This window comes from Malaclemys terrapin, chromosome 4 (genome assembly GCF_027887155.1).
Source record: "Malaclemys terrapin pileata isolate rMalTer1 chromosome 4, rMalTer1.hap1, whole genome shotgun sequence".
Lineage (NCBI taxonomy): Eukaryota > Metazoa > Chordata > Testudines > Emydidae > Malaclemys > Malaclemys terrapin.
This window is the reverse complement of record NC_071508.1, coordinates 25,414,794-25,437,980: the sequence shown is the minus strand read 5'-3', so window position 1 is coordinate 25,437,980 and position 23,187 is coordinate 25,414,794. Positions and strand designations below refer to the sequence as shown.

At 54.1% G+C, this 23,187-nt stretch overlaps 1 protein-coding gene across 5 annotated transcripts in view; it reads right to left on the bottom strand.

Moving 5' to 3' along the window:
- The window catches only part of PPFIA4 (PTPRF interacting protein alpha 4), a 200,136-nt gene that overhangs the window by 37,569 nt on the left and 139,380 nt on the right, over positions 1-23,187 (bottom strand). For 4 of the 5 annotated variants that reach the window (XM_054028331.1, XM_054028334.1, XM_054028333.1 and 1 more), the window contains exons 14-22: positions 14,080-14,221; positions 12,797-13,002; positions 11,356-11,596; positions 10,437-10,472; positions 6,689-6,822; positions 5,583-5,749; positions 4,209-4,302; positions 3,198-3,279; positions 1,032-1,232 (exon numbers count right to left, since the gene is read on the bottom strand). In XM_054028331.1, the coding sequence (XP_053884306.1) occupies positions 1,032-1,232; positions 3,198-3,279; positions 4,209-4,302; positions 5,583-5,749; positions 6,689-6,822; positions 10,437-10,472; positions 11,356-11,596; positions 12,797-13,002; positions 14,080-14,221 (1,303 nt within the window). The remainder of the gene's footprint in view (positions 1-1,031; positions 1,233-3,197; positions 3,280-4,208; positions 4,303-5,582; positions 5,750-6,688; positions 6,823-10,436; positions 10,473-11,355; positions 11,597-12,796; positions 13,003-14,079; positions 14,222-23,187) is intronic. The other variant, XM_054028335.1, reaches the window with a different exon arrangement.

Sequence of the window (23,187 nt, the reverse complement as noted above, 5' to 3'; positions counted from 1 at the left end):
TAAACTAACATAAACTTACCCAGAGGAACTACTAACTACTATATGTAAGAAAAAAATTCTCAGAGACAGACCAATGAGCAGAGGGTGAAACACCGCATGGAGCTCTGACTTTAGCCACACCTGGTGAGAAGGAACTGAGGGGGCTGGGATGGTGCTGCCCTTATATGGCCAGAGGAGAGGCTCGGGGCACAAAGCGGACACTGCTAGGCAAAGTTCTCCGGCTCTAGTGCACTGGGCATGCACACACCTATGTAGAATACACGGCTGTATCTACTCGAAGAAGAAAAATGGGATGAGATTGAAAAACAGTCAACAGTCACAGGAGCAAGAATAGCACCAGTTACACTACCTAGGGTGAAGCATATATCACTCCTCAGATTTCAGAGGTCAGGAGGCCTGTATCAGGAAGGAATTTCACCCCCGCAGAAAATAGCGTGCAATTGGCCAGGTACATCATAAGGGTTTTATGTCTTCCTCGGAAGCTTCTGGCATTGGCCGGTGATGGAGACAGGATACTGGATGGACCAGATAGGTTTGTTGCACCATGGTAAGTCATATATGTTCCTTACAAAGCAATAATTTATCTGGGAACATGAGCACCTCTTGGAGGTAGATTCCCAGACTTCTAGTATTTCATCTTTTCAGAGGCTGAATGAAATCCAAACAGGAGCCCCAGTTAGAAGGCGACATTAGCACAAACCACTTTATCTTTAACTGGGAGGAAGCAGTCTGCTATAGCTCTCACCCCCATTGTCCGGCTGTTTCAAGCTGAAGCAATGGTCTTGTGAATTCCTGCTCACCTGCAAGTGCCCAAGAAAAATGAAACTCTGCTCCCTTCACAGCCGGCTCCACTGGATAATCTCTGGTATCAAGTATGAACGAAACTCTGCTATTTCCTTTGGAAAAGCTGGCAGGGTACACTGTCCTCCATATCATCTTTCTCTGACAGGGGGATGGATGACACCCCACAAACAGGTTTAGGGTCTCTGCCATGTTACGTACAAGAATCTCTGTGGCTGCGAAGCACTTACCGTCCTCGAGGTGGGTGGAGCCGAAGGACTTGTTAGCGACACCATTTCCTGAATGGCCAGGCGCAATTTCAGCCGGTGAAGGGGGTTGCTGATGCCGATCTCTCTCTGGATCTCTGTATCGGACAAGGCAGACATGATGGCGCCGCTCTTCACGTTGGCTCTGCAGGCTGCAACATACCAGGCGGGCATGCCCACCCACAGCTGGCAACACAGAGGAAAACAGAGGGTTTCATGTACCCATCTCCACCCAGACTCTCATGCGCTAACAAGGGACACAACCGCCATTCCCGAGACTGAGAGTTCAGAAAAAAACAACTGTAGGGTTTGATCTTTTTGAATCATTTCGCTAAAGCTATGTCCACATATCCCCAGACAATTCCCATTACAATAGCAGGCTAGGGAGCCTGGCTCCATCAGCATATAGCTGGAGTCGTTCTATGCTCTGGATACTCTAGGGCAGTGGTTGTCAACCATGGGAACGCATACTCCTGGGTGTACTCAGAGGTTTTCCAGGGGGTACATCAACTCATCTAGATATCTGCCTAGTTTTACAACAGGCTACATAAAAAGCACCTAGCGAAGTCAGTATATACTAAAATTTCATACAGACAATGACTTATTTATACTGGTCTATATACTATACACTGAAATGTAAATACAATATTTATTTTCCAATTGCTTTATTTTATAATTATATGATAAGAATGAGAACGTCAGCAATTTTTCAGTAACAGTGTGCTGTCACACTTTTGTATTTTTATGTCTGATTTTGTAAGCAAGTAGTTTTTAAGTGAGGTGAAACTTGGGAGTACGCAAGACAAATCAGACTCCTGAAAGAGGTACAGTAGCCTGGAAAGGTTGAGAGCCACTGGTCTAGGGACTGCAGCCGGGGGTGGGGGACACATGGCTACAGCCCCCTGGGCACTACAGTATCATCACGCTTTCAGGTGGAGGACAATGTTTTCCAAGGAAGCTCACCAGAGTATGCTAAATGTGTGACATTTCATTTCCTAAGTCACTTAGGCACTTCTGAAAACTTTACCCTGGATGTACAATAAGTTCATCGTTTCATTTTCCCACTAGCACAGATTCCTAGATTCCAAGGCCAGAAGGAGCCACTGTGATCATCCAGTCTGATCTGCTGCGTAACACAGGCCAGAGAACTTCCCCAATGTAATTCCTAGAGCAGAGCTTTCAGAAAAATGGTCAGTGATGGAGCATTCACCATGACCCTTGGTTAATTGTTCCAATGGTTAATTACCTTCCCTGTTAACAATTTACACCTTATTTCCAGTCTGAATTTGTCTAACTTCAACTTCCAGCTGTTGGATTGTGTTACACCTTCCTCGGTTAGACTGAAGAGTCCATTATTGAATTTCTTTTTTCCCCGCGTACAGACGTATAGACCATAATCAAGTCAACCCTTAAACCGTCTCTAAATAGATTGAACTCCTTGAATCTACCACTATAGAGCATGTTTTCTAATCCTTTACTCACTCTCATGGCTCTTCTCTGAACCCTCTCCATCCAATTTTAAACTACACCAGAGGCCAAAGGGCTTGCACACGGCATTCCAACGGCTAGAATCCACGTGTTTTCTCAATATACGCCTTAATAACGTGATTAAACAAAGTAACTAACCGATGTACCACCGAACAGGGGAGAAAAACAGCACAAATACAAGGTCTGTCACGAGTCTCACAATGGATCTGTTCCTGTCTCGAGCTGAGCAAATAAATGATTTTCAGTTTGGTGGAGGAACCAAAAAAAAAAATCCATTTCAGGTTGAAACGAAATGAAAAACAAAACAAAAAATTCATGTTGGGTCAAACAAAACATTTTGTTCCACCTGAAATGAATTTTAGGGTTTTTTTTTTTTAATTTTGTTTTCAGGGTTAGGTTTGTTTTTTTACCCCTTTTTGTTAATGTTCACAAATCTAGCTAAGCAAAATGAAGCTGTTCAATTCGACTATGTCACAATGAAAGGTTACAACTTTTTCCATTTTTTCTCCTGCTAAAACTATTCACTGAATTCAACCCAAATCCATAAATCATTTCGGTTGACCAAAAACTGCATTTTTCAGCAAATAAACTCTACGTCCAAAATTTTTCGCCCAGCTTTATTTGCGTCAGTGTTAATCTCTCCACTAAAATGCCCAGCCTCACCTCCAACCAGGAGACCACCGTCGGTCCATCCCACTGAGCAAAGGGCATGCCTTTCCTTCGAGCATCTTCCAAAAGCTCGTGTCTGGAAGGAAACATGAGAGAAGAGTTAGTCACTGAGGACCAGGATCTCCACACACATACTGCCTCTACCAAGTGCTGCAGGATCACTACCTCCCACACCTTCAGTCAACATGGTGGAAGCTAAGAAGAGGATGCTGAAGATAGTTATCTGCAAGACACCAGGGCCGCCCCCGCCGCCGAATTGCCACCAAAGACCCGACGCTTTGGTGGCGGGTCCTGGGGCGGAAGAACCCCCTGCCATGGGTCTTCAGGGCACTTCGGCGGCGGGTCCCGGGGGCGGAAGGACTCCCCGCTGCTGAATTGCCGCCCAAGACCCGACGCTTTGGTGGTGGGTCCCGGGGCGGAAGGACCCCTCACCATGGGTCTTCAGAGCACTTCGGCGGCGGGTCCCGGGGCGGAAGGACCCCCTGCTAAGAGTCTTCAGGGCACTTCGGTAGAGGGTCCCGGGGCGAAAGGACTCCCCGCTGCTGAATTGCCACCGAAGACCCGGAGCGGAAGAAGTTCTGGGGGCCCGGGCCCCACGAGAGTTTTCCGGGGCCCCCGGAGAGAGTGAAGGACCCCGCTCCAGGGGCCCCGAAAAACTCTCGTGGGAGCCCCTGCGGGGCCCGGGGCAAATTGCCCCACTTCCCCCCCCCCCCCCCCCCGGCGGCCCTGCAAGACACAGGTACGTATGGACAAGCCCAGCTGGAGTAAAATGGGCACAGAAGCAATCGCTACAGGCAGTAGGACACCGTACTTAGCAACGCAATAATAGAGGTACGGGAAAGGGAGCGGTGACCATATGTCTCTGCTCAGCAGGAACTGGGTGGAGAGAGAGACACTCAGGATTCAGGGGCCGTGAAGGATTCCCAGATAGCCCTAGCCTCACTGCCAGCTTGCAGGACTCCTCTTCCCTACCACGCACAGGAACAGAGAAACAAGCATGCTTACTTCTTCCTCAGCCGCCGGTCCCTCTCTGCTTGGGCTCCCAGCTTGCCAAGTCCTAGCGAATCTTGTATGCTGAGCTCAGGATCGGTCATCAGAACTAGGAAAGGAGTAAAAACAATTCGAAGATTAGACTAGCCATCGTCTAGTCCCCAACTCCTGCCCCCAAGCAGTCACGGCCAGCTGCCTAGTGCCGTGCCACATGGGCACACATGGCTGCAGCACAGGGTGAACCATTACAGAGAGGGCAACCCCCCTCGACCCATTTACAGTACTAACAGACGCTACCACCCCATGGTCTCTGGACCCTTTGGTGAGGCCAACCAAGGGTGTGTTTTTTTCCATCCAGTTCTTCCAGATGTCCCATTCCCTTTGATGTCAAGAGTTTTATAATTAAAATAATACCATACTTAGCACTTCCAACGCTCTGCATTTCAGAGGGTTTTGCAGAATGTATCTAGCCCGGCAACAGGGTAAGATTACAGGAAAGCAAATTTGAGGGAATTAAGGCATCGAATGAGTGAGGAGCAATAGGAGGCGGCGTTAAGCTCTGACCTACACACAACCGTTGGGCCCCGTCAGTTAGACCGGTATGGTTAGAACAGGACACCTCCACTTGTGTGGATGCAAGTTATCCTGGTATGAATGTGCTTATGGCTATGGCTAGGTCTGCACTAGGGAAGGGGGGTCGACCTAAGATACGCAACTTCAGCTACGTGAATAGCGAAGCTGAAGTCGGCGTATCTTAGGTCGATTTACCTGGCCGCGAGGACGGCGGCGAGTCGACCGCTGCCGCTCCCCCGTCGACTCCGCTTCCGCCTCTCGCCGCAGTGGAGTTCTGGAGTCGAGTTCCAGAGTCGACGGCAGAGCGATCGGGGATCGATTTTACCGCGTCTACACTAGACGTGATAAATCGATCCCCGACAGATTGATCACTATCCGCCAATCTAGCGGATAGTGTAGACGTACCCTATGTCTACACTCTACCATGGAAAGGGGAATAAGTGATACACCTTCATATCAGTATGACTGCACCCAGACTAGGGGTTATACCGGTCCTGCTAGAACGGTAAAAAATCACCCACCCTAACTGACATCGCTGCATCTGCGTATAAGCCAAGCCGAAGTCAGCAGCTGCAGCATGGCTCTGCACGCACAGGGACTGTAAGGATGCAGTCCTTCCTGTTTAACAGAGACCTAACCCACCCAGAGTAAGGCTTGGTTTCCCCCTCTTCACGCGCCGTGCAGACAGCAGCCCCTCCCCCCATCTCTTACGCTGAATCCCAAACAAGAGACACAGCCACTCAGAAGGTGCGTCCCAAGGCCTGTCACCCCACATCACCCCCTGCCCTCTTTACAGGGGAAGGAAGAGACTCAGACCGTGGCCGGTGGCTCCGTCTCGGCTCAGCTGAATCAGACGGCCTTTCTCTTTTTTGCCGAACAAACGCCCAATGGAAGATTTGATTCCTTTTCTCTTGGAGCCTTTGTGCAGGGAGTCCTGGCTGCTGGTACTGCTGCTCAGGTTGCTTGTCTGCTCCTCCAAAGAGCTAAGAAAGGGGGCAGGGGGGAAGAGAGAACAGGCAAGACTTTCAGATTGTTCTTTCTTTGGAGCGGCACCAAGTAGCAGCACCCAGAGCAATGAGCGGGGAAACCCAGACGCCTCCCAGAGCCTGCTACTCCCCCGAGGGAGCGGTAAACCTTTGTGTTTACACACCACGCACTCCCGACGGCACACACAGGAGCCAAGCAGTCAGCCAGGCAGACAGCCAGCATCTGGCACTGCCAAGCAGTGGGGGAGAACAGATGCTGGCCAAGGACGCACACAGCAAACTGCCTGGGACCACGGGTAGGCACCGTGGGAAGACAAAGGGCCTTTGGTTCCAGACGGGTTAGGTCCCTCACACCTAGCACTTGGCCACCTTTACCATCCGCCCTGGCTAGAAGAGCCCATATCCTCGTTCCGCACTAACTCAATGGAGGCGGTGAACCGAGCCTCATCTGACATGGCTTCTCCGGTGATCTGGGCTCAGCCGGAGGGATACAAGTTGGGAGCCATCGTCCGTCTTCTCATTCCCAATGACCCTTTCCTCGAAACGCGAGGCCTGGTGAACCCCCGATTCCAAGCAGAATGGATGAGGTGAAGTCACTGCACCCTGCTCCCTGGGAATTACCGTAGGGTACGCACCACTCCCAGCATCTCTATGTTAGGAGGGAGAGGCCTGAATCACCTGTATGGGCTCCGTCATCTACCCCAGAAGCCCAAAGGCCACCAGCCACAGCCTTAGTCCTGGCAGATCCCTACTCACCTATGGCATCAGGTCTGGTGTTTAAAGCATCTGGTGCCTTTATTATTCCCAACCCCTACAGGGCCTGTCCCCCTCCCATCCCCATGTCTTGTAGGAGGGCTTCCCTGCTCCAACACACACCATGAGACACGGCACTGGCAGAGTCCATCCACTTGCCAGGCTCCCTCCTGCCCTCCGTACCTTTTGCCATCCTCCTGACTGAGGGCAGGATGCCCCAGCTTCTCCAGCCGCAGTGTCCTGGGTGAGGAAGGAGGGGAAGTCTCACATTTTATGGTGGTTTTATCTTCTCGGTTCTCATCCCGAGCGGCTGGCGACTAAACAAACAGTGGAGCGGTGAGGTTAAATGGGAAAGATTCCTGCCTCCAGAGCTAACCCGCCTCTAACAGACCCGCCCAGCCCCAGCCCTGAGAGCAGCTAGCCAACCAGTGCCTTTAAAAGCCAAGTGAGAACAGGGCCTTGGTGATTTTTATGTGCCACAGCAGCCTCTTCTCACTGCATGCCCTGAACCAAAGAACCCAGGTGATGGCCTGTTCCCAGACCAGGGGGCGATGTGACCATAAAGGGCAGGGATAGAACCTGATAAGAGCAGGGAGTGGCAGAGAAAGAAGGTGCCCTTTTGGTTCCCACAATGCTGTGCGGGAATTCCTAAATTCCAAAGGAAACATGCCCATGTCCTAGCCTTGGATTCAGCCTGCATTCAGCCTGCATCCAGCCACCATGGGCAAAAGGAGCAGATGTCTGCTGCAGGGAGCTACAAGCGGTAGGCACCAGTTAGATGAGTTGGCCCAACACCTTTGCAGCTCCCCACTGGGCCCAGGCAATAACCTCGCACTGGCCCGGACGTCCTCCCATCCCATGGCACGACAGCCTGAATCCACAAAGGTGTTTGGGCTCCTAACTTCCACTGAAATCAATGGAAATTCGGAGCTGTCAAGGCTACTTCCTCACTCTGAACTTTAGGGTACAGATGTGGGGGCCTGCATGAAAACTTCTAAGCTTAACTACCAGCTTAGATCTGGTCCGCTGCCACCACTCCCAATGTGCTAATTTCCTTCCCTGGGTAGCCTTGAGAGACTCTTCACCAATTCACTGGTGAATACAGATCCAAACCCCTTGGATCTTAAAACAAGGAGAAATTAACCATCCCCCCTCCTTTCTCCCACCAACTCCTGATGGATCAAGATCCAACCCCCTTGGATCTAAAAACAAGGAAAAATCAATCAGGTTCTTAAAAAGAAGGCTTTTAATTAAAGAAAAAGGTAAAAATCATCTCTGTAAAATCAGGATGGGAAATAACTTTACAGGGTAATCAAACTTAAAGAGCCCAAATGTCCCCCCTCTAGCCTTAGGTTCAAAGTTACAGCAAACAGAGGTAAACACCCTAGTAAAAGGTATATTTACAAGTTGAGAAAACAAAGATAAAACTAACACGCCTTGCCTGGCTGTTTACTTACAAGTTTGAAATATAAGAGACTTGTTCAGAAAGATTTGGAGAGCCTGGATTGATGTCTGGTCCCAAGAGCGAACAACCACCAAAACAAAGAGCACAAACAAAAGCCTTCCCCCCACCAAGATTTGAAAGTATCTTGTCCCCTTATTGGTCCTTTGGGTCAGGTGTCAGCCAGGTTACCTGAGCTTCTTAACCCTTTACAGGTAAAAGGATTTTGGAGTCTCTGGCCAGGAGGGATTTTATAGTACTGTACACAGGAGGGCTGTTACCCTTCCCTTTATATTTATGACAGGAGCCCAAGTTCCTTTGTGGATCTGGGACAAACTGGCCCAGTTTCAGTTGGGTGCCTGTCCTCCATGGGGAGGTCGGGGTGTTGAGGGGGAGGGGAGGTCGTTCCCTCCTTTACTAATGCAGCGATGGCTTTTCTGGCTGGCCGATCTGTACGCAGGCCTCTGCTCTGGGGCTAGAGGAACTGTGCGAGTGGGCACCAAATGGGAAAGAAGCTACACATGGGAGCTGAGTGTGTGGACAAGTGGCCCAGTTGGTGCCGGGATCTGGGTTGGGGCCACAGTCGAGGCTGAGTTGAAATCCTCCGGTTGTTGCTTCCTAGGAGGCATTAGCAAGGACTCCACCCTGCTCACCCGGAGCTCTTGGTGCAAGTCTAGAGAAAAACTCAGCGTCCTGAGTCCCGTCCCCACCCCGTATCCAGGCCGGGTGGAACGCTCTCTCCTCGGCACAGATTCCTGACAGGATCGAGCCTGACACTGGGGCACCTGAAGTACCAGCGCAGAGATGGCAAACATGCTTCACTGCACAATACAAAAGACTTGGCTCTGGAGCAGGGAGATGGCCATGGATGCTGGCAGATTGGTAACTGAGCTTAGACGACAAAGTCCAGGGCAGGCCGTGCAATGGAACACAGAGGCACAGGTGGCTGCAGTCTCTGGGCTGATGCATGCAGGTTTGGTGGGCATGTGCCTACACAACCAGCAGCAGGACCGGGAATGCAAGCTACAGCACGGCATGTGCTGCCACAGCAGGACGGGACACGCAGGCAGGCAAGGCAGCTGCACCAGTGAATGCAGGAGCGGCAGCAGGACCGTAGATGCCAGGGTTGGGAGAGTGCTCCTGTGTCCTCGGCCCATTCCCTGTCCCAGTGCAGGACTGTTCTCTCACACTGAAGGGAAGGATCTGAGCAGGCCTCCCTCGGGCAGGCACCCCCATCCATGTCCGAGGGAGGGGAGCTTGAACATAGCACCAGGCTGGGCTGTACAGGACGTTTTCTCCACAGCAACAAAGATGTGTTAGCGGATTAACCACACTGCTGGGCTCTGTCCAGCAGGCCTTACCCTAGGGAAGAGCTGGGAAAGGAGGCTAATTTCTATGCTACTATCCTTGACCACGTCCTTGAGCTGGCCCTAAAACAATACCGCCCAGTCATGGTCCCACAGACGCCAGCGGGCTCCTGAGGCCACTCCCTGTCACTGAACCCCTCCACGGGCAGTGTCCATCTACAGGCGCTGCTCGTTATCCCAGTCCCGACTGTCACTGACCTGTGGAACAGCATTCAAAGCACACAGAGACCCACAGGCCCAGCCATCTACCCTGAAAGTCCTGTGGCTAGGACTGGGCCTAGCTCCAAGCGAGCCCAGGGAGACAGCCTCCTCCTCGGTGTAGCGTAAGAGCTGTGCACGTGCAATGAAGATTGACGTACACACATATTCGAGGCCATGAACTGCCGCCAGTCCAGGGAGGGCCAGAGACAGGAATCCAGAACCCCAGACCCCAGGGATTTCTCCTGGGTAAGCGGTAGTGCACCGTGCCTCTCTTCACGCAGACGGGAAGGCAGCAGGGCCATGTCTGTGTACGTGTTATGTGACACAGCTCTTTGCTCACATCCCAGGCAGCACCTGGCCTCTGTTTCTCCCCACACACCTGGGCTGCCCGCAGGACACTCATTTCCATGCTGCAGTGATGTGTGGAGTGAAAGGGGCACTGCTTTACAGCAGTGATCGGAGCTACAGGTGAGTCCTTCTGCTGTCTCCCGCGGATGTGTCTGAGAATGGCCGAGTGTCACTCGTGTGTCCCACGGACAGACCCTGGGCCCAGTCTGACGCAGGCTTTTGGCCTTTCTGTTAGGAGCTCCATGCTGGAAAACGTGGTGAGGCAGAGAGAGGGTTCAGGCCACCTTCAGCACCCCCGTCTCTCTGTCTGTGTACAGATATTGCAGCAGCACCCAGAGATCCGAATCATGATCAGAGCCTATTGTGTTAGGTGCTGTACAAACATATGTACGTCCCAAGGCACAGTCCCGGCCCTGTATCGCTCACACTCCTTCCCCCGACAAGCTTTCATTCCTCAGGATACAAACACACATGAGCAGCTCCCGCCTGCGATTCAACACAGGCACCGCAGCAGGGCCTAGGACGTTAGCAAGAGAGCGAGTCAAAGAGCCAGAGGAATTAGAGAGCGACTCACAAGCAGTTTCCTCCGGTGCTTCCGTAAGTCACTGGGCTGGTTGCAAGAGGCAAATAGAAAGAGACACAGAAAGGGAGGCAGTTAGCTGAGAATTCCCCTGTGGGCAGAGCAAAGCGACAGAGGTGCTGACTGCAAAACACCCACCCCAGACAGCCCACAGAGCCAGGTGTGGGCCCTAGTGAGAACACCCCCTTTTGCACGGCTTTCCCTAGGGCTGGGCAAATCAACACAGGGAAACGGCAACAGTCATAGTGGGCTTTCAACACCCCCGCCCCCCCCCCCCCCCCGCCCGCACCCACACCCCTCCTTGTACCCACACACCCGGCTACCCTCCCATATACCCCCACACCGCCCTCATACACACAGCCCCTGCCCGGTTCTACACACAACTCCATCCTCACACCCAACCCGCATACACCCCCCTCAGTTACCTGTTCACTTGCCCAGATAACGCCCTCACACTACACCTCCATCCACACCCCTCACACATATCCCTGCCCAGGTACACCTCACCTCCCCCCCCCATGTATACTCCCATGCTTGGTACCCCCACCTTTCCATCCACCCCCTCACATCCCCACTCGCCCCACCTTCATTCACACATTGCCCTTGTGCCCTCATACCCACCCCTGCATTCACCCCCCCATCAACCCCCGCCTCCCCCAGGCCTCCCAGCTGCCCTCGTGACCCCCTTTCCATGGGGTAGCAGCAGAGTTGCGCTGGCCGGGAGCAGGCGTGCGAATGATCACACAACAGGCCATGACATTCTAGTGAGCAGCATCCACAGCTCAGAGACACTGTGCTGCGCCCCTGCCCCTCAGGAAGGCAGGCGCTGTGTGGGGAGATCCTAGAGCGGCGCCCGTGGGCCCCTGTGGGTTCAGCGGCCTTGGCTCGCACTGGCACATCCCACCCGGCTCACCAGCGTCATGATCCCCATGCGGTCCAGGTCCTGAGCGGCGCTGCGGGAGGACAGCTTCGGGGTGGAGCGCCCGCTGACCGGGGGTGAGGAGCTGGCCAGGGACAGGGCTGTCAGGGAGGTGGGGATGGAAGCCCGTTTGCGCAGCTGCATCAGGTTCAAGCCCTCCATGCTGCCACTCGTGACGCGGGTCTCCAGCTCCTCGGCGCGCAGCTCCGTGGATTCCTTCTCCTCTTGAATCATCCTGAGGAATTGCAGACGGCGTGAGGCGTGGCAGAATTCCCGCTTCCCCGCTGACGGCTCAGTCGCCATTCCGGGGGGTCCCCCAGCGACCTCCTGCCTCCGCTGCTCCCAGATGCCAGCAGCCAAGCGGGATGGCACCACAGGGCTCCCCCCTCCCCCCTGCAGTGCCAGGACGCCCCCGTCCCCTCTCAGGGAGACAGCGGCACGGGGCCCCCTTCTCCACTCCAGCAGGGGCAGCCGGGCCCCGTCCCTCAGGAGTAAGAGTGATGGCCCCCCCGAAACCAGGCAGAACGAAGGTTGTTTGGGAGCCCCTGCAGTGTATTGTGACATGAACCCTTCCCCGTAACTCCAGCACAGCGAGGCTTCGTCTGGGGGCTCCCAGGGCTTTTCTTAGTTAAAAATGTCACATGTGAACACGGCCCAAGGGGCCCCTAGAGGATGCTGCCCCCGATGCTTCATCTCTCCAAATCACTCTGGTCTCAGCCTTCCATCCTTCCCCCCACTGGAACGCCCACAAGTTCCTGAGGGTGCTCCAGCTGCTTTCATCCACTCTGGGCAGCGCAAGGACCCTGAGCCGAGTAACCCGGCCCGCTGGGTTTACAGCAGATCTCGGTCACCAGAGCAGGGCAAAGCAGCCAGAGGGTACAGCTAAATTCCCACACTCCTGTCCTCCAGAATCCCCCTCCCCACATTCCCCTGCACAGCCCCGAATTCTCCTGCCCCTCCCCACATTCCCCTGCACGCCCCCAAATTCCCCCCGCCTCCTGCCCTTCCCACATTCCCCTGCATGCCCCCACATTCCCCCCACCTCTTGCCCCTCCCCACATTCCCCTGCACTCCCCCAAATTTCCCCGCCTCCTGCCCCTCCCCACATTTCCCTGCACGCCCCCACATTCCCCCGCCTCCTGCCCCTCACCATATTCCCCTGCATGCCCCCAAATCCCCCCCGCCTCCTGCCCCTCCCCACATTCCCCTGCATGCCCCCAAATTCCCCCACCTCCTGCCCCTCCCACATTCCCCTGCATGCCCCCAAATTCCCCCTCCCCACCTGCCCCTGCACCCACATCCCCCACCCTCCTGCCCCTCCCACATTCCCCTGCATGCCCCCAAATTCCCCCTCCCCACCTGCCCCTGCACCCACATCCCCCGCCCTCCTGCCCTTCACTGCAGCACACAGAACCAGACACTCCGCAGACTTTACCTGATCTCCTCATTAATGGCGTCCAGCTGCTCCTGCAGCATGATGGCTAGGGTCTGGGCGTCGGAGTGCCCGCTGGGGGACAGCACGTCCATGGAGCTGAAGAGTGCCTCGCGATCCTCCTCCTCCACGTCCGAGATTTCCGGGTCGCTGTCGAAGGCGTGAGACACGGTGGCCAGGACACCGCCTGGCTGGGTCTGCTCCCAGTCCTGAGAGACGGCAGACCCCACACAGGTCACTACTTCCCCACCACGCAGCAGAGGCCAGGGCCCAACCCATGGGAGTTAGGCTCCTAAATACCTTTGAGGAGCTGGGACCAAGCCATGAAGCAGCCAGCACTGGCTCCCCTTGAGCAGGGGCAGGACCTGCTCCCTGGTGAGGTGCCTCCGAGTGCCCCTCATTCCTGTGTGAACCTCCCTCTCGCAACTGTGCCAGGAGACTCTAGTGCACAAAGAACCAGGCTCCTTGGATCAAACACACTGTGCTACCGGTCCCCAGGGAGACGGCCCCCCATATGACCTCCAGAGCCAGACCTTGGGGAAAGCCTTCCCTCTCAACCTGGTTCCTGGGGAGAGGGGCCCCCAGACATGGGTCCTAGGGCAAAGGGTCCCCACACGCCCCGCAGAGCTGGGCCCTGGGGACACATTTCCCTCTCGACTTGGGTCCCGGGGAGAGGGGACGCCCCCTTAAGCCGGGCTGAAGGGAGAGCCCCACCCCCAGAGCTAAGTCCCATGGAACGGGGCCCCCACATGCCTCCAGAGCCCGATCCTGGTGAGAGGATCCAGGCCCTCCCCCGTTCCCCAGGGAAATGCAGCAACAGAGACACTCTGCTCAGGGCAGTGCTCTCTATTCACCAAAGGCCATAAGTGCACACCGGCCGGCTCTGCTGTCCCTCAACCCCCATGCCCGTCCCGTGCCACGTGCATCCGGTGTGGTGTAACTGCACCATGAACCCACTTCACCCTGCGCTTTAAATCAGGGAGTAAGTGCTGGCTTGGCCACGGTCCTGTCACTCCCCCACACAATAAGGAACCTCTTGATAAGAAGGGGGTTTAGGGCAATAGCCCTGCAGCTGTCCCGGCCTAATGACCCCAGCAAAGCCCCCCCTCATTTGAAAGGACACAGGCAGCTGCCACAGCTGTTTCAGTTGCAAAAGATCTGTAACACACTCCAAGCTGCAGGCGTAACCGGAGCCTGCACGCAGGCCGGCCGCTGCCCTCGGAGGCGCTGGCTTGAGATCAGCCATGAGCCGCACTCGGAGCAAGGTTGACACTGGGAGATTTTACCTTGGGAGGTTCTTCCCGCAGAGCTGCAAAGCGACCCATCTGTGACCGGTGCAGTCCAGGAGGCGTCCCGAAGGTCTCGGCGGGGGCGTGAACCACCGTGCTCAGGGGGTACCTAAGGTCCGTGGCGCTACCCACGTGGGACCTACGAGAATGAGGGAGAAGAGCCACAGTGTGAAATGCTGCGGTTATGACAACACAGGCGCAGCCCCTCCTGCCTGGGGCGAGCTGGCTCATGCAGCAGGCTGCTAAACCCGTCTCCTGCCCCACAGGCCAAGCCAGTGCACTCCGTGCCCAGCCTGGGCTTGCACTGAAGGGAAAGAGAGATGGAGATGGGGAAGTCTGAGTTCCCGGGGCTGTGACCACCTGACCTGAACTGACAGTGCCTGCTCAGGGCTCTGGAGGAAAGTGAAGCCCCTACCTCACTGTCTCTAGATCCCAGGGAAATATCTCCCCACCCCGACTCTGGAGAGGCAGTTCCACCTGGTGGGTGTGAGCAAGAGCTAGTGCAGGTAACCAGCCAAACCCGTGATGCAACTGGCGCCCAAGGCCCCGCTCCTCAAAGAGATTTAGGTATCTAACTCCCACTCAGCTCAGGATCTGGGCCCAAGTAACAGACCATGTTTTCTTGCGCCTCCGTGTGCTAGGCAGCACAGGTACCGACCACCTGGCTAAGAGAACCGAGCCACTAAGAAAAGCCCCTGCAGTGTATTTACTCATTTCCCTGAGATCCCCGGTCCCTGAGTTCATACAGTTCTCAGCCAAACTCTTCTGATCTTCCCGACAGGACTCAAGCCCCCTAAGATTCCCCTGCAGTCTTCTCTTCTCCATAGCCCACTTCAGCCTCTCCCCGTGGTGAAGATCTGCCACTAAAGCTGGCCAGGAAGTGATCCGCTACCTACCCCGAGCACCACCACCAAAAATTTCAACAAAACCCAAACTGTTTCCTTTTTGTCACATTTTTTTCTTCAACGTTTCTTGGGGGTTCATCAAAAAGCTGAAAAATTCCAGTTTAAAGCTAAGCATTCAGGGCAGGGGGGTTCCCACCAATGGACAGGTTTTATTTATTTCATCTGAAAAACCCTTTTGGCTGGCAAATGTTTGAGCCACTCTCCCTGCCACGCCTCTGTGCAGTGCAGGAGCTCAGCCCCGGCAAGTTTCAGATGTGGCCTCACCCCGCCTTTGTCCAGTGACCGAATCGTTTCCCTGTCTTCATTACGACAGCACTTGTCATGCAGCCTGGAATCATGTTGGCCTTCTGTGCCGCAGGTGGGCAAGGCCTTCCCCACTTCACTTTGCTCCTAGCCCTAGTCTCTTAGGGCCAGATCGACAAAGGTATAGGCACCAAAAGGGGCAGACAGGTGCCTAGTGGGATGGACAAAAGCACCTAACCAGGTCAGGAGCCTGACTTGCATTGGAAGTCTCTGGTATTTCGGCACCTATCTCAATTAGGCACTTTTGAAAATCCCACTAGGAGACAAAATGTGTTAGGTGCCTCGATCCCAGTGATTTCCAGTGGGAGTCAGGTGACTAGTCTGTTTTGGAGCTTTTGTCACTCTCATTAGGTACCTATCTGCATCGTTAGATTCCTAAATACCTTTGTAATCTGGCCCTGATCTCTTTCATGGCCAGCACTTTCCAGAGCTTTACCCACCACTCCATGTCGTGCTTTTCAGATACAGCACCCTACACAGGCTCACTTCCGATTCCCTCAGCAATTCCCTGAGCCATCCCCCTCATGTGTGACTCTTTCCAAAGGGGGATGTAGGACACTCCCCGTTACGAATGAGATTGCCAGTTCTGCTGTCCTCAGCAAATGTTACCGCTCTCCAGGCTGAGGGCTAGGTCACCAACTATCCCTGCACCGCTTCCGGTGCCTTTTTTGCAATGGAGTTCATTGCCAGGGAGGTGACATGCTGCTTTGGTGCTCACCCAATCAGCCGCACAATTTACACAGCTGCCCTCCAGAGCCAGGTCGACGAGCCTCAGCTGAGTTTTGCAGCTCAGGCCCATCTCTGTACAGGAAAGGCATTCCAGACAGGTGCTGATAGAAGCTTTATAGGAGTACAATGCACTGCCTGCTTGACCAGCCCGGACTGATGGAGCAAGAGAAGATTAGATAGATCCCAGTCTCCTTTTTCTAGGGAACCCTTGTGCTCTAGGTTGGTATATTACTAAGCCAACCTTTAACTGATGGGGTTAGGGACAAACTTCCCTCTTGGGCAGGGTATTCCTAGGGGGTTCGGTCACCTTCCTCTGAAGCAGCTGGCACTGGCCACTGTTGGGAGACAGAATCCTGGACTAGATGGACCCCTGGTCTGGTCTGGCAATTCCTATGAACAGCAGTCCCTTAACCGAGCGGAAAGGGATGGTTTCAAATGGAATTTCCAGGCCAAAGGCACTAGAGTGCCTTAGGTCACAGCAGGGGGTGAATGAATGAAGAGACAACAAGCAGGGCCGGCTCCAGGCACCAGCCCACCAACCTTGTGCTTGGGGCGGCACCTGGAGGGGGGCAGCGCGGCGCTCTGGCTCTGGCCGCCGGGGAGAGCAGAGCCCCGGCCGGCTTGCCGCCCTCTCCCCGGCGCTCCGGCCAGTCGGGGAGAGCGGAGCCCTGGCCGAGCTCGCCGCCCTACCCCCGGCGCTCCGGCCGGTTGGGGAGAGCGGTCCACGGCCGGGCTCAGCGCCCTCTCCTGCCGCGCTGGGGGGGGCTGGGTGGGGGCAGGAGGCTTTTTTGCCTTGGGCGGCAAAAAAGCCAGAGCCGGCCCTGACAACAAGGGACACTTAACTAATGGGACAGATTGCAAGGGGCACTTGGAGTCTTTCAGACAAGGGTGTCTCGAAAAGCTCCCTGTTAGCTCAGCCGGAAGCTCTGGGCTGGATGCAGGAATTGCTGAGTGAGGTTGTCTGGCCTGTGTGATGCAGGAGGTCAGACCATCAGAATGGTCACTTCTATAATCAGACTGACTGCACAGTGGCCATCCTCTGCTGAGACCTCTTCTCTCTCTAGAGGTTTAAGAAGAGGCTATTGCCCTTGTGGAAATAATTCCCCTCCGATCCTGCCAGATATCTCTCACCAGTACAGGGTTTGGTCCAGCTGCTGCAGAGGACTGGACCCCTCTCTAGGTCCCAGACTAGCAAACACAAGAGGGTTTGAAGACCTGAACTGGATTCTTCTCTGGATGTGACCCAGGTGTCTGTCAGACCCCTAAGGAATACCACAGCTTCTCCTCCTTGGGGGACAGGCCAGAGAGAAGATGTGGGAACGGGGGATGGGGGTGTGTGTGGTGGTTTCCTTGCCCCAATGGCAGCAGCAGCAAGGAAATCAGGAATAGTTCTGAAACTCTTCCTTCATGACCAATCGGGAGGACGGGGGAGGGGTTGCAGAACACAGCAGGCAGCTCATTGATGTTGAGAACTGACACTGACGAGGAGAAAGACCCCCCTGGACACAAACTCAGGCAGCTAATCATAGACTATCAGGGATGGAAGAGACCTCAGGAGGTCATCTAGTCCAACCCCCTGCTCAAAGCAGGACCAATCCCCAGACAGATTTTTGCCCCAGATCCCTAAATAGCCCCCTCAAGGATTGAACTCACAACCCTGGGTTTAGCAGACCAATGCTCAAACCACTGAGCTAATGTGTCTAGCGGAGCTCAGGGGGGAAATCCTGGCTCTTGAGAATTTCACCATTGACTTTGGCGGGCTCAGGATTCCACCCGAGGTGCAGAGTCCGGACCCAGCAGGTGGATGAACGAGGAGGACCAACCTGCCCAAACACCCTAACCAAGTGGGCAGCAGGCAAATACGTATCCTGTTACCTTGCCACAAAATGGCATTTAAGGCAGTACTACCCGCTCGGCCCTTTCTAGCCTCCCTTGGGGAAGCCGTAGAAGCGCAGGCAATCCATGGTCACCTCTAGCCCCGGAGCCACGCCTTGACATGGCATTCCCCCTAGACTGCAGGAGAGTGTTCGACACCTTTCCCGCCAGATCCAGCCTGTCATAAATATGAAGGGAAGGGTAACAACCTTTATGTATGCAGTAACATAAAATCCCTCCTGGCCAGAGGTACAGAATCACTTACCTGGAAGGAGTTAATCAGTTCAATTAACCTAGTTAGCACCTGACCAAAAGAACCAATGGGGAAAGAAGATATTTTCAAATCTGGGGGGTGGGGGTAAATTTTTGTTAGTGCTCTTTTTGTTGGTTCCTCTCGGGACAAAGAGAAAGACCAAGCAGGTAAACCAGCTCCTAACAAGATCCTGAAATGATGCATCTAAAACTGCAGAAATTGTAAGGAATAGCAAGGAAATGCGTTAGTTTATCTTTCGTTTTAGCTTGTGAATTTTCCCTATGCTAAGAGGTAATTTTATTCCTGGTTTGTAACTGGGAAGCAGAGTTAGAGGGGACTCCTCTGTGTTTTAAATCTTTTTATTTACCCTGTAAAGTTATCTTCCATCCTGATTTTGCAGGTGTGATTCTTTTTCTTTTTTTTAAATAAAATTCTTCTTTTAAGAACCTGATTGATTTTCAGTGTCCTAAAAACCAGAGATTTGTTAACCTATTGGTTGGTATATTATTATTATTCTCAAGCCCCCCTAGAAAAGGGGGTGAAGGGGCTTGGGGGGATATTTTTGGGGGGGGGGTAGGACTCCAAGTGGTCCCTCCCTGAATGTTTGTTTACATCACTTTGTTGTGGCAGCAATACCATCCAAGGATAAGGAAAGGAATTTGTGCCTTGGGGAAGTTTTTAACCTAAGCTGGTGAAATATAAGCTTAGGGGTCTTTCATGCGGGTCCCCACATCTGTACCCCAGAGTTCAGATTGGGGAGGGAACCCTGACACAGCCTCTCCCATGTCAGGGCAGGACTGAGAAGGCAGGTGCGCTTGATTTCCCACGGGGTTGACAGCTCTGGCTGCACAGGCAGAACCCACTGACATCTGGAGGAGGCTGACCAACCACGGGCATGGAGTGACCATCTTGGGCTTGGACCTTGCCTGACATCCTCCTGTTATGGAGAAGCAGGAAGGAACCCAGGTTGCTCATTCTTGCATGAGGGGAGGCTGGGAACATCCAGAACGTCTGGTGAGGGGGAGGTGATGCGGCACAGAGCCAGGGAAGCGGGGCACCATGCAGCGAGCTGGATTGGTCAGGGACTGGAGAGGCGACTCTCCTGGGTACAGACAAGTTCTGGGTCGGCCATGAGAGGTTATCTAGGTAGGGAGACGTCATGGCTACCAGTTGAGATGCTCAAAGCGGACTTGGGCATTCAGACACACAAATCCCATTGAAATTAACGGGGTTTGCGTGGCTAAATTGCCAAGTCTGCTTTGGAAACCTCAGCCACTGGCCCTTTCTCCACCCAAGCTAGCAGGAGGGCAGGGCGTGTCTGCCCCTTCCCTACTGTGCCACCCTCTGTTGTGACTGGTGCTGCCTGCCCCAGAAACACCTCACAGCATCCCCGCTGCTCACAGTGTGGGTACACAGATCAGCTTTGCTCCCCCAGCTGCGTGGGTGTGTCACAACACACCAGCTGGGCTCTCCCACCTCCTGAGGGGACAAGGAGGAAACTCAGCAAGCCTGGCACGGGAGGTCCTGACTGAAGAGGAAATTGCAGGTGTCAGCAATACGGATCCCCAGAAACAACCCCGGAGACAGAGCCTGTCTCTCAAGGAGAGGGCAGGGCTGGGGCAGGCGGGGAGCCGGGGTCTCAGCAGACTGTTGGAATGGGAAGAGGCGATGCTTTCTGCACTGTCCTATCTCATGGAAATACTCGCTCCACGGCAGTGCTGGACATGAGGGGCAGGCTGAGGCCAGGGCTTGGTTTCCTTGCCAGAAATTCCGAACAGTTCTAGGCACTTACGGTGATGGGGCATAGGGTCCCTGATGAGCCACCTATCTAGGTACGGCAGATCAATGACCAGCTGCCTCCTTGGGAAAGCCATGAGCTGTGTCACAGCGTGGCACTGGCGCTGTGACACGGCAGCTACCTAACTGGGCTTTAAAGGAAGGCACCTGGGCCATATAAATGGGGCAGAGAGCGGGTCAGTCAGGAAGAGGGCAGGTGAGAGCTGCAGAGACCCGGAGAAAGTCCCTGAAGGAAGCTGTAAGAGGGTGTTGGGGGAAGGCTAAAGGCAGGAGAGCAGCAAGAGAGGTTGGCTGGCTGGCGTCCCCAACCCAGGGCTAGAGGAATGGAGAGGATTGAAGGCAGAAGAGCAGCAGAGGGAGCTGCCTGCTGATGTCTAAGCTGGAAAGCGGAAGCCGAGGGCCAGACAGGGCTGAAGGCAGGGAAGCAGCAGGGGGCTTACCCATGGGCATCTCCATGCCAGGAGAGGTTAATGGAATGGGGGGGGGGTGATGGTGAGGATGATCTCCCAGCAGAGAGGCAGTGGGGGCCCCTCTGGGAAGAGCGGTGTTGTACTCTACCTGGAAGGGCTGCGGTGGCTGTCCTGGCAGAACAACAGGAGAGGACCGACGACAAGCCCAGGTATGGGGAGCACCAGGGGACTATCTGTCCTGGGATTTCAAGGCCCACATGCACTGGGGGTGACTATGTGTGGAGATTTGTTTTGGACTATTTACACAATGGCTTGGTAATAAACCAGCCCCAAGGAGGGCCAAAAGAGCCCGGTGTAGAGTTACTCAGAAGAAAGGAAACTGAGGCAGGCACGCTTGTCATGCTGCAGCCTGTCACAGGAGGGTCTGCAAGTGGGTTGCCCTAGGATACTCAGTCATTAACTTGGTCAAGCTGCTGGGTGCTGGCGCCATTCTAAGAACCGCCGGCGCGCTCTTCAGACACATCCCAGCTTCTTCCGGCAGTAACCCCGAATCCTCTTGTCAATGCCCCATGCTACTGGCCCCTACCACATATCCAGCCAACTCCATCTCAGATCCATTCTTGACCACATACTGGCTCCTCCACTTCAGGTGCAGACTGGGGGATGGCAAGCCCTGGCCATTGGGGAATAACAGCATCAAAGGCAATTCTAAGCCCTTTTCCAAGGGATGGTGCAGCTGCTGTGGGCTCTACAGCTGATTGCACTTGGACCTACTGGAGGGTCTTTGGAGAAGTCAGAGAACAGCTGCCAGGGACTCTCTCTCTCTCCCACCAAGTTCCCTACAGGACCTGCTGGCTGTGGTCTCTGACCAGAAACTTTAAAACCATCGTTCCTCTGTCAACAGTCCCTGCTGCCCACTGCCTCAGTCATAGATGGGACAAAAGGATCAGATTGTCTGAGGAGAGAGTCTGAGCGGATGTGGACGGTGAGTAGGCAGTATGCGCTTTTGCTTCCTCGCAGAAAACGGGGTGCTTTGCCATGGAAAACGTCCACAACTAATATTTTGATTTTTTGTCTACATTTTACATGAAAATTTTTGACTTTTTGATGGAAATTCAAAAAGTAAAAAATTTCGGCCAAACCTAGTAAAATGTCAGATCTAAAATGCTGCCATGGTGCCTCATGGGAGTCATAGTTTGGGGGCCTCATACCTCCATCCTCCCTTATGGGCTGAGTTTCCTAGTTGGACTGCATCTCCCATGTTGCACCAGTCTCTTTTCTTGGCGAGGCAAGATTATATCAGGGAGGCCCTGGCCATGGTGTATCATGGGAGATGTAGTCCAGCTGGTGAGCCTGGCCCATAGATGACAATGGGACATGAGGCACCCGAACTACAACTCCCAAGAACCATCACAGCAGTGTATTTAAATCAAAATATTTGGGTTTTCGAGTGGAGTGAAATGGAGACCTGGGCAGCCGATGTTGCTAAGATGTCCCGTGCTCTTTTTCCTAGGGGAGCCTGTGACAAGATACTGCCCTCTGCTGCACAGTTGCTTCACTGGATCATAAAGCCGCAGTAATCTCATTGAGGACTTTAGCCAATGCAACCAAGTGTGCAGAGTGGCCTGGCCATGATCTGGACTTGCCTCCTCCCTACAGATGGGAAACTGCATGATAGGCTTTAAAAAAATTGTTTTCCTGGTGTTTGCCGCGATGGTTACATTTGTACAAAAATCATTGTGGCCAGAAAAGACCACTAGATTCAGTGAAACGGGGCGGGGAACAGTCACCGTGGAGAACCTCAATCAATGCTTCTCCCATTCCAAAGGCAGCAAAGAACCCCCCACCACTGAAAAGCACCCGGCAAATCAGAGAAGCTTCTGGAGCAATCTATATATTGTTTTTTTCTTCTTAATCTTCACAGCCGAGTGTGCAACAAATATTACAGCACCTTCCTGCACCAGTGGAGATGGGAGCTGGCTTTGCCCTATCTCTATCTGCTGACTCTGCAGCCCTTTGTTGACAACAAAAGTGCAATCCATATTTCCCTAACGGTGGAATACAATTTGCATAGCAACAAATGCAATACTGGCTCCAGCAGCCAACACTGCACACAGACCCCTGGGTCTAACCCCTGACGTTAATCTACGGGCGGGGGGGGATAAAGGGAGCAGAGGGAGCGGTGATGGGTCTAGCAAGTCGATCCCCTACAGTGGATTCTAGGGTCCAGGTGGCCTGGAGAGGACAGACAAGTTCTCCAAGACCCCAGGGACGTCCCCAGACTGCTCCGAGGAAGATGCGGGGTTTGGGGTGACTTGTCATTGAGGGGACACAAGTACTCTTCACCCTATTCTGGCCTTTTCTGTGCATCCTGTCTGATGCTCCGGCCTGCTGGGATGATGTGATCGAAGACCCAGGGGGGAAGGGCACAGGAACACTCGGGGACCCTTTCCCCATTAGCTCCTTGCTAACTGGGCCATCCTGCTCAGGCACAGGGGGCGAGAAAGCACAGCGGGTTTGAGAAAAGGGACTGTGTCCCCTGACAGAAACCCCAGCCCCTCCTTCACCTCCCTGTTTGACGCCTGCTAGCCAGGGCCTGCTGCAAAAGGAGGGAGGAAAGGGTGGGGGCAGCACCCTGGCGAGAGGCCTGTCCTGACACCCCCAGCGGAGGGAGATCAGGATTCCAACCACAGTGCCCCAGCTGGACCCTGCTGGGTGACACCAGCTTTTGTATCAACCACTGAGTGGCAGAAGATGGAGACACAGTCGGAACCCCACAACCTCTGGATGGTGGGCAGAGACCCCCCCCGCCAAGTCCCCTATCCTGCCTCCA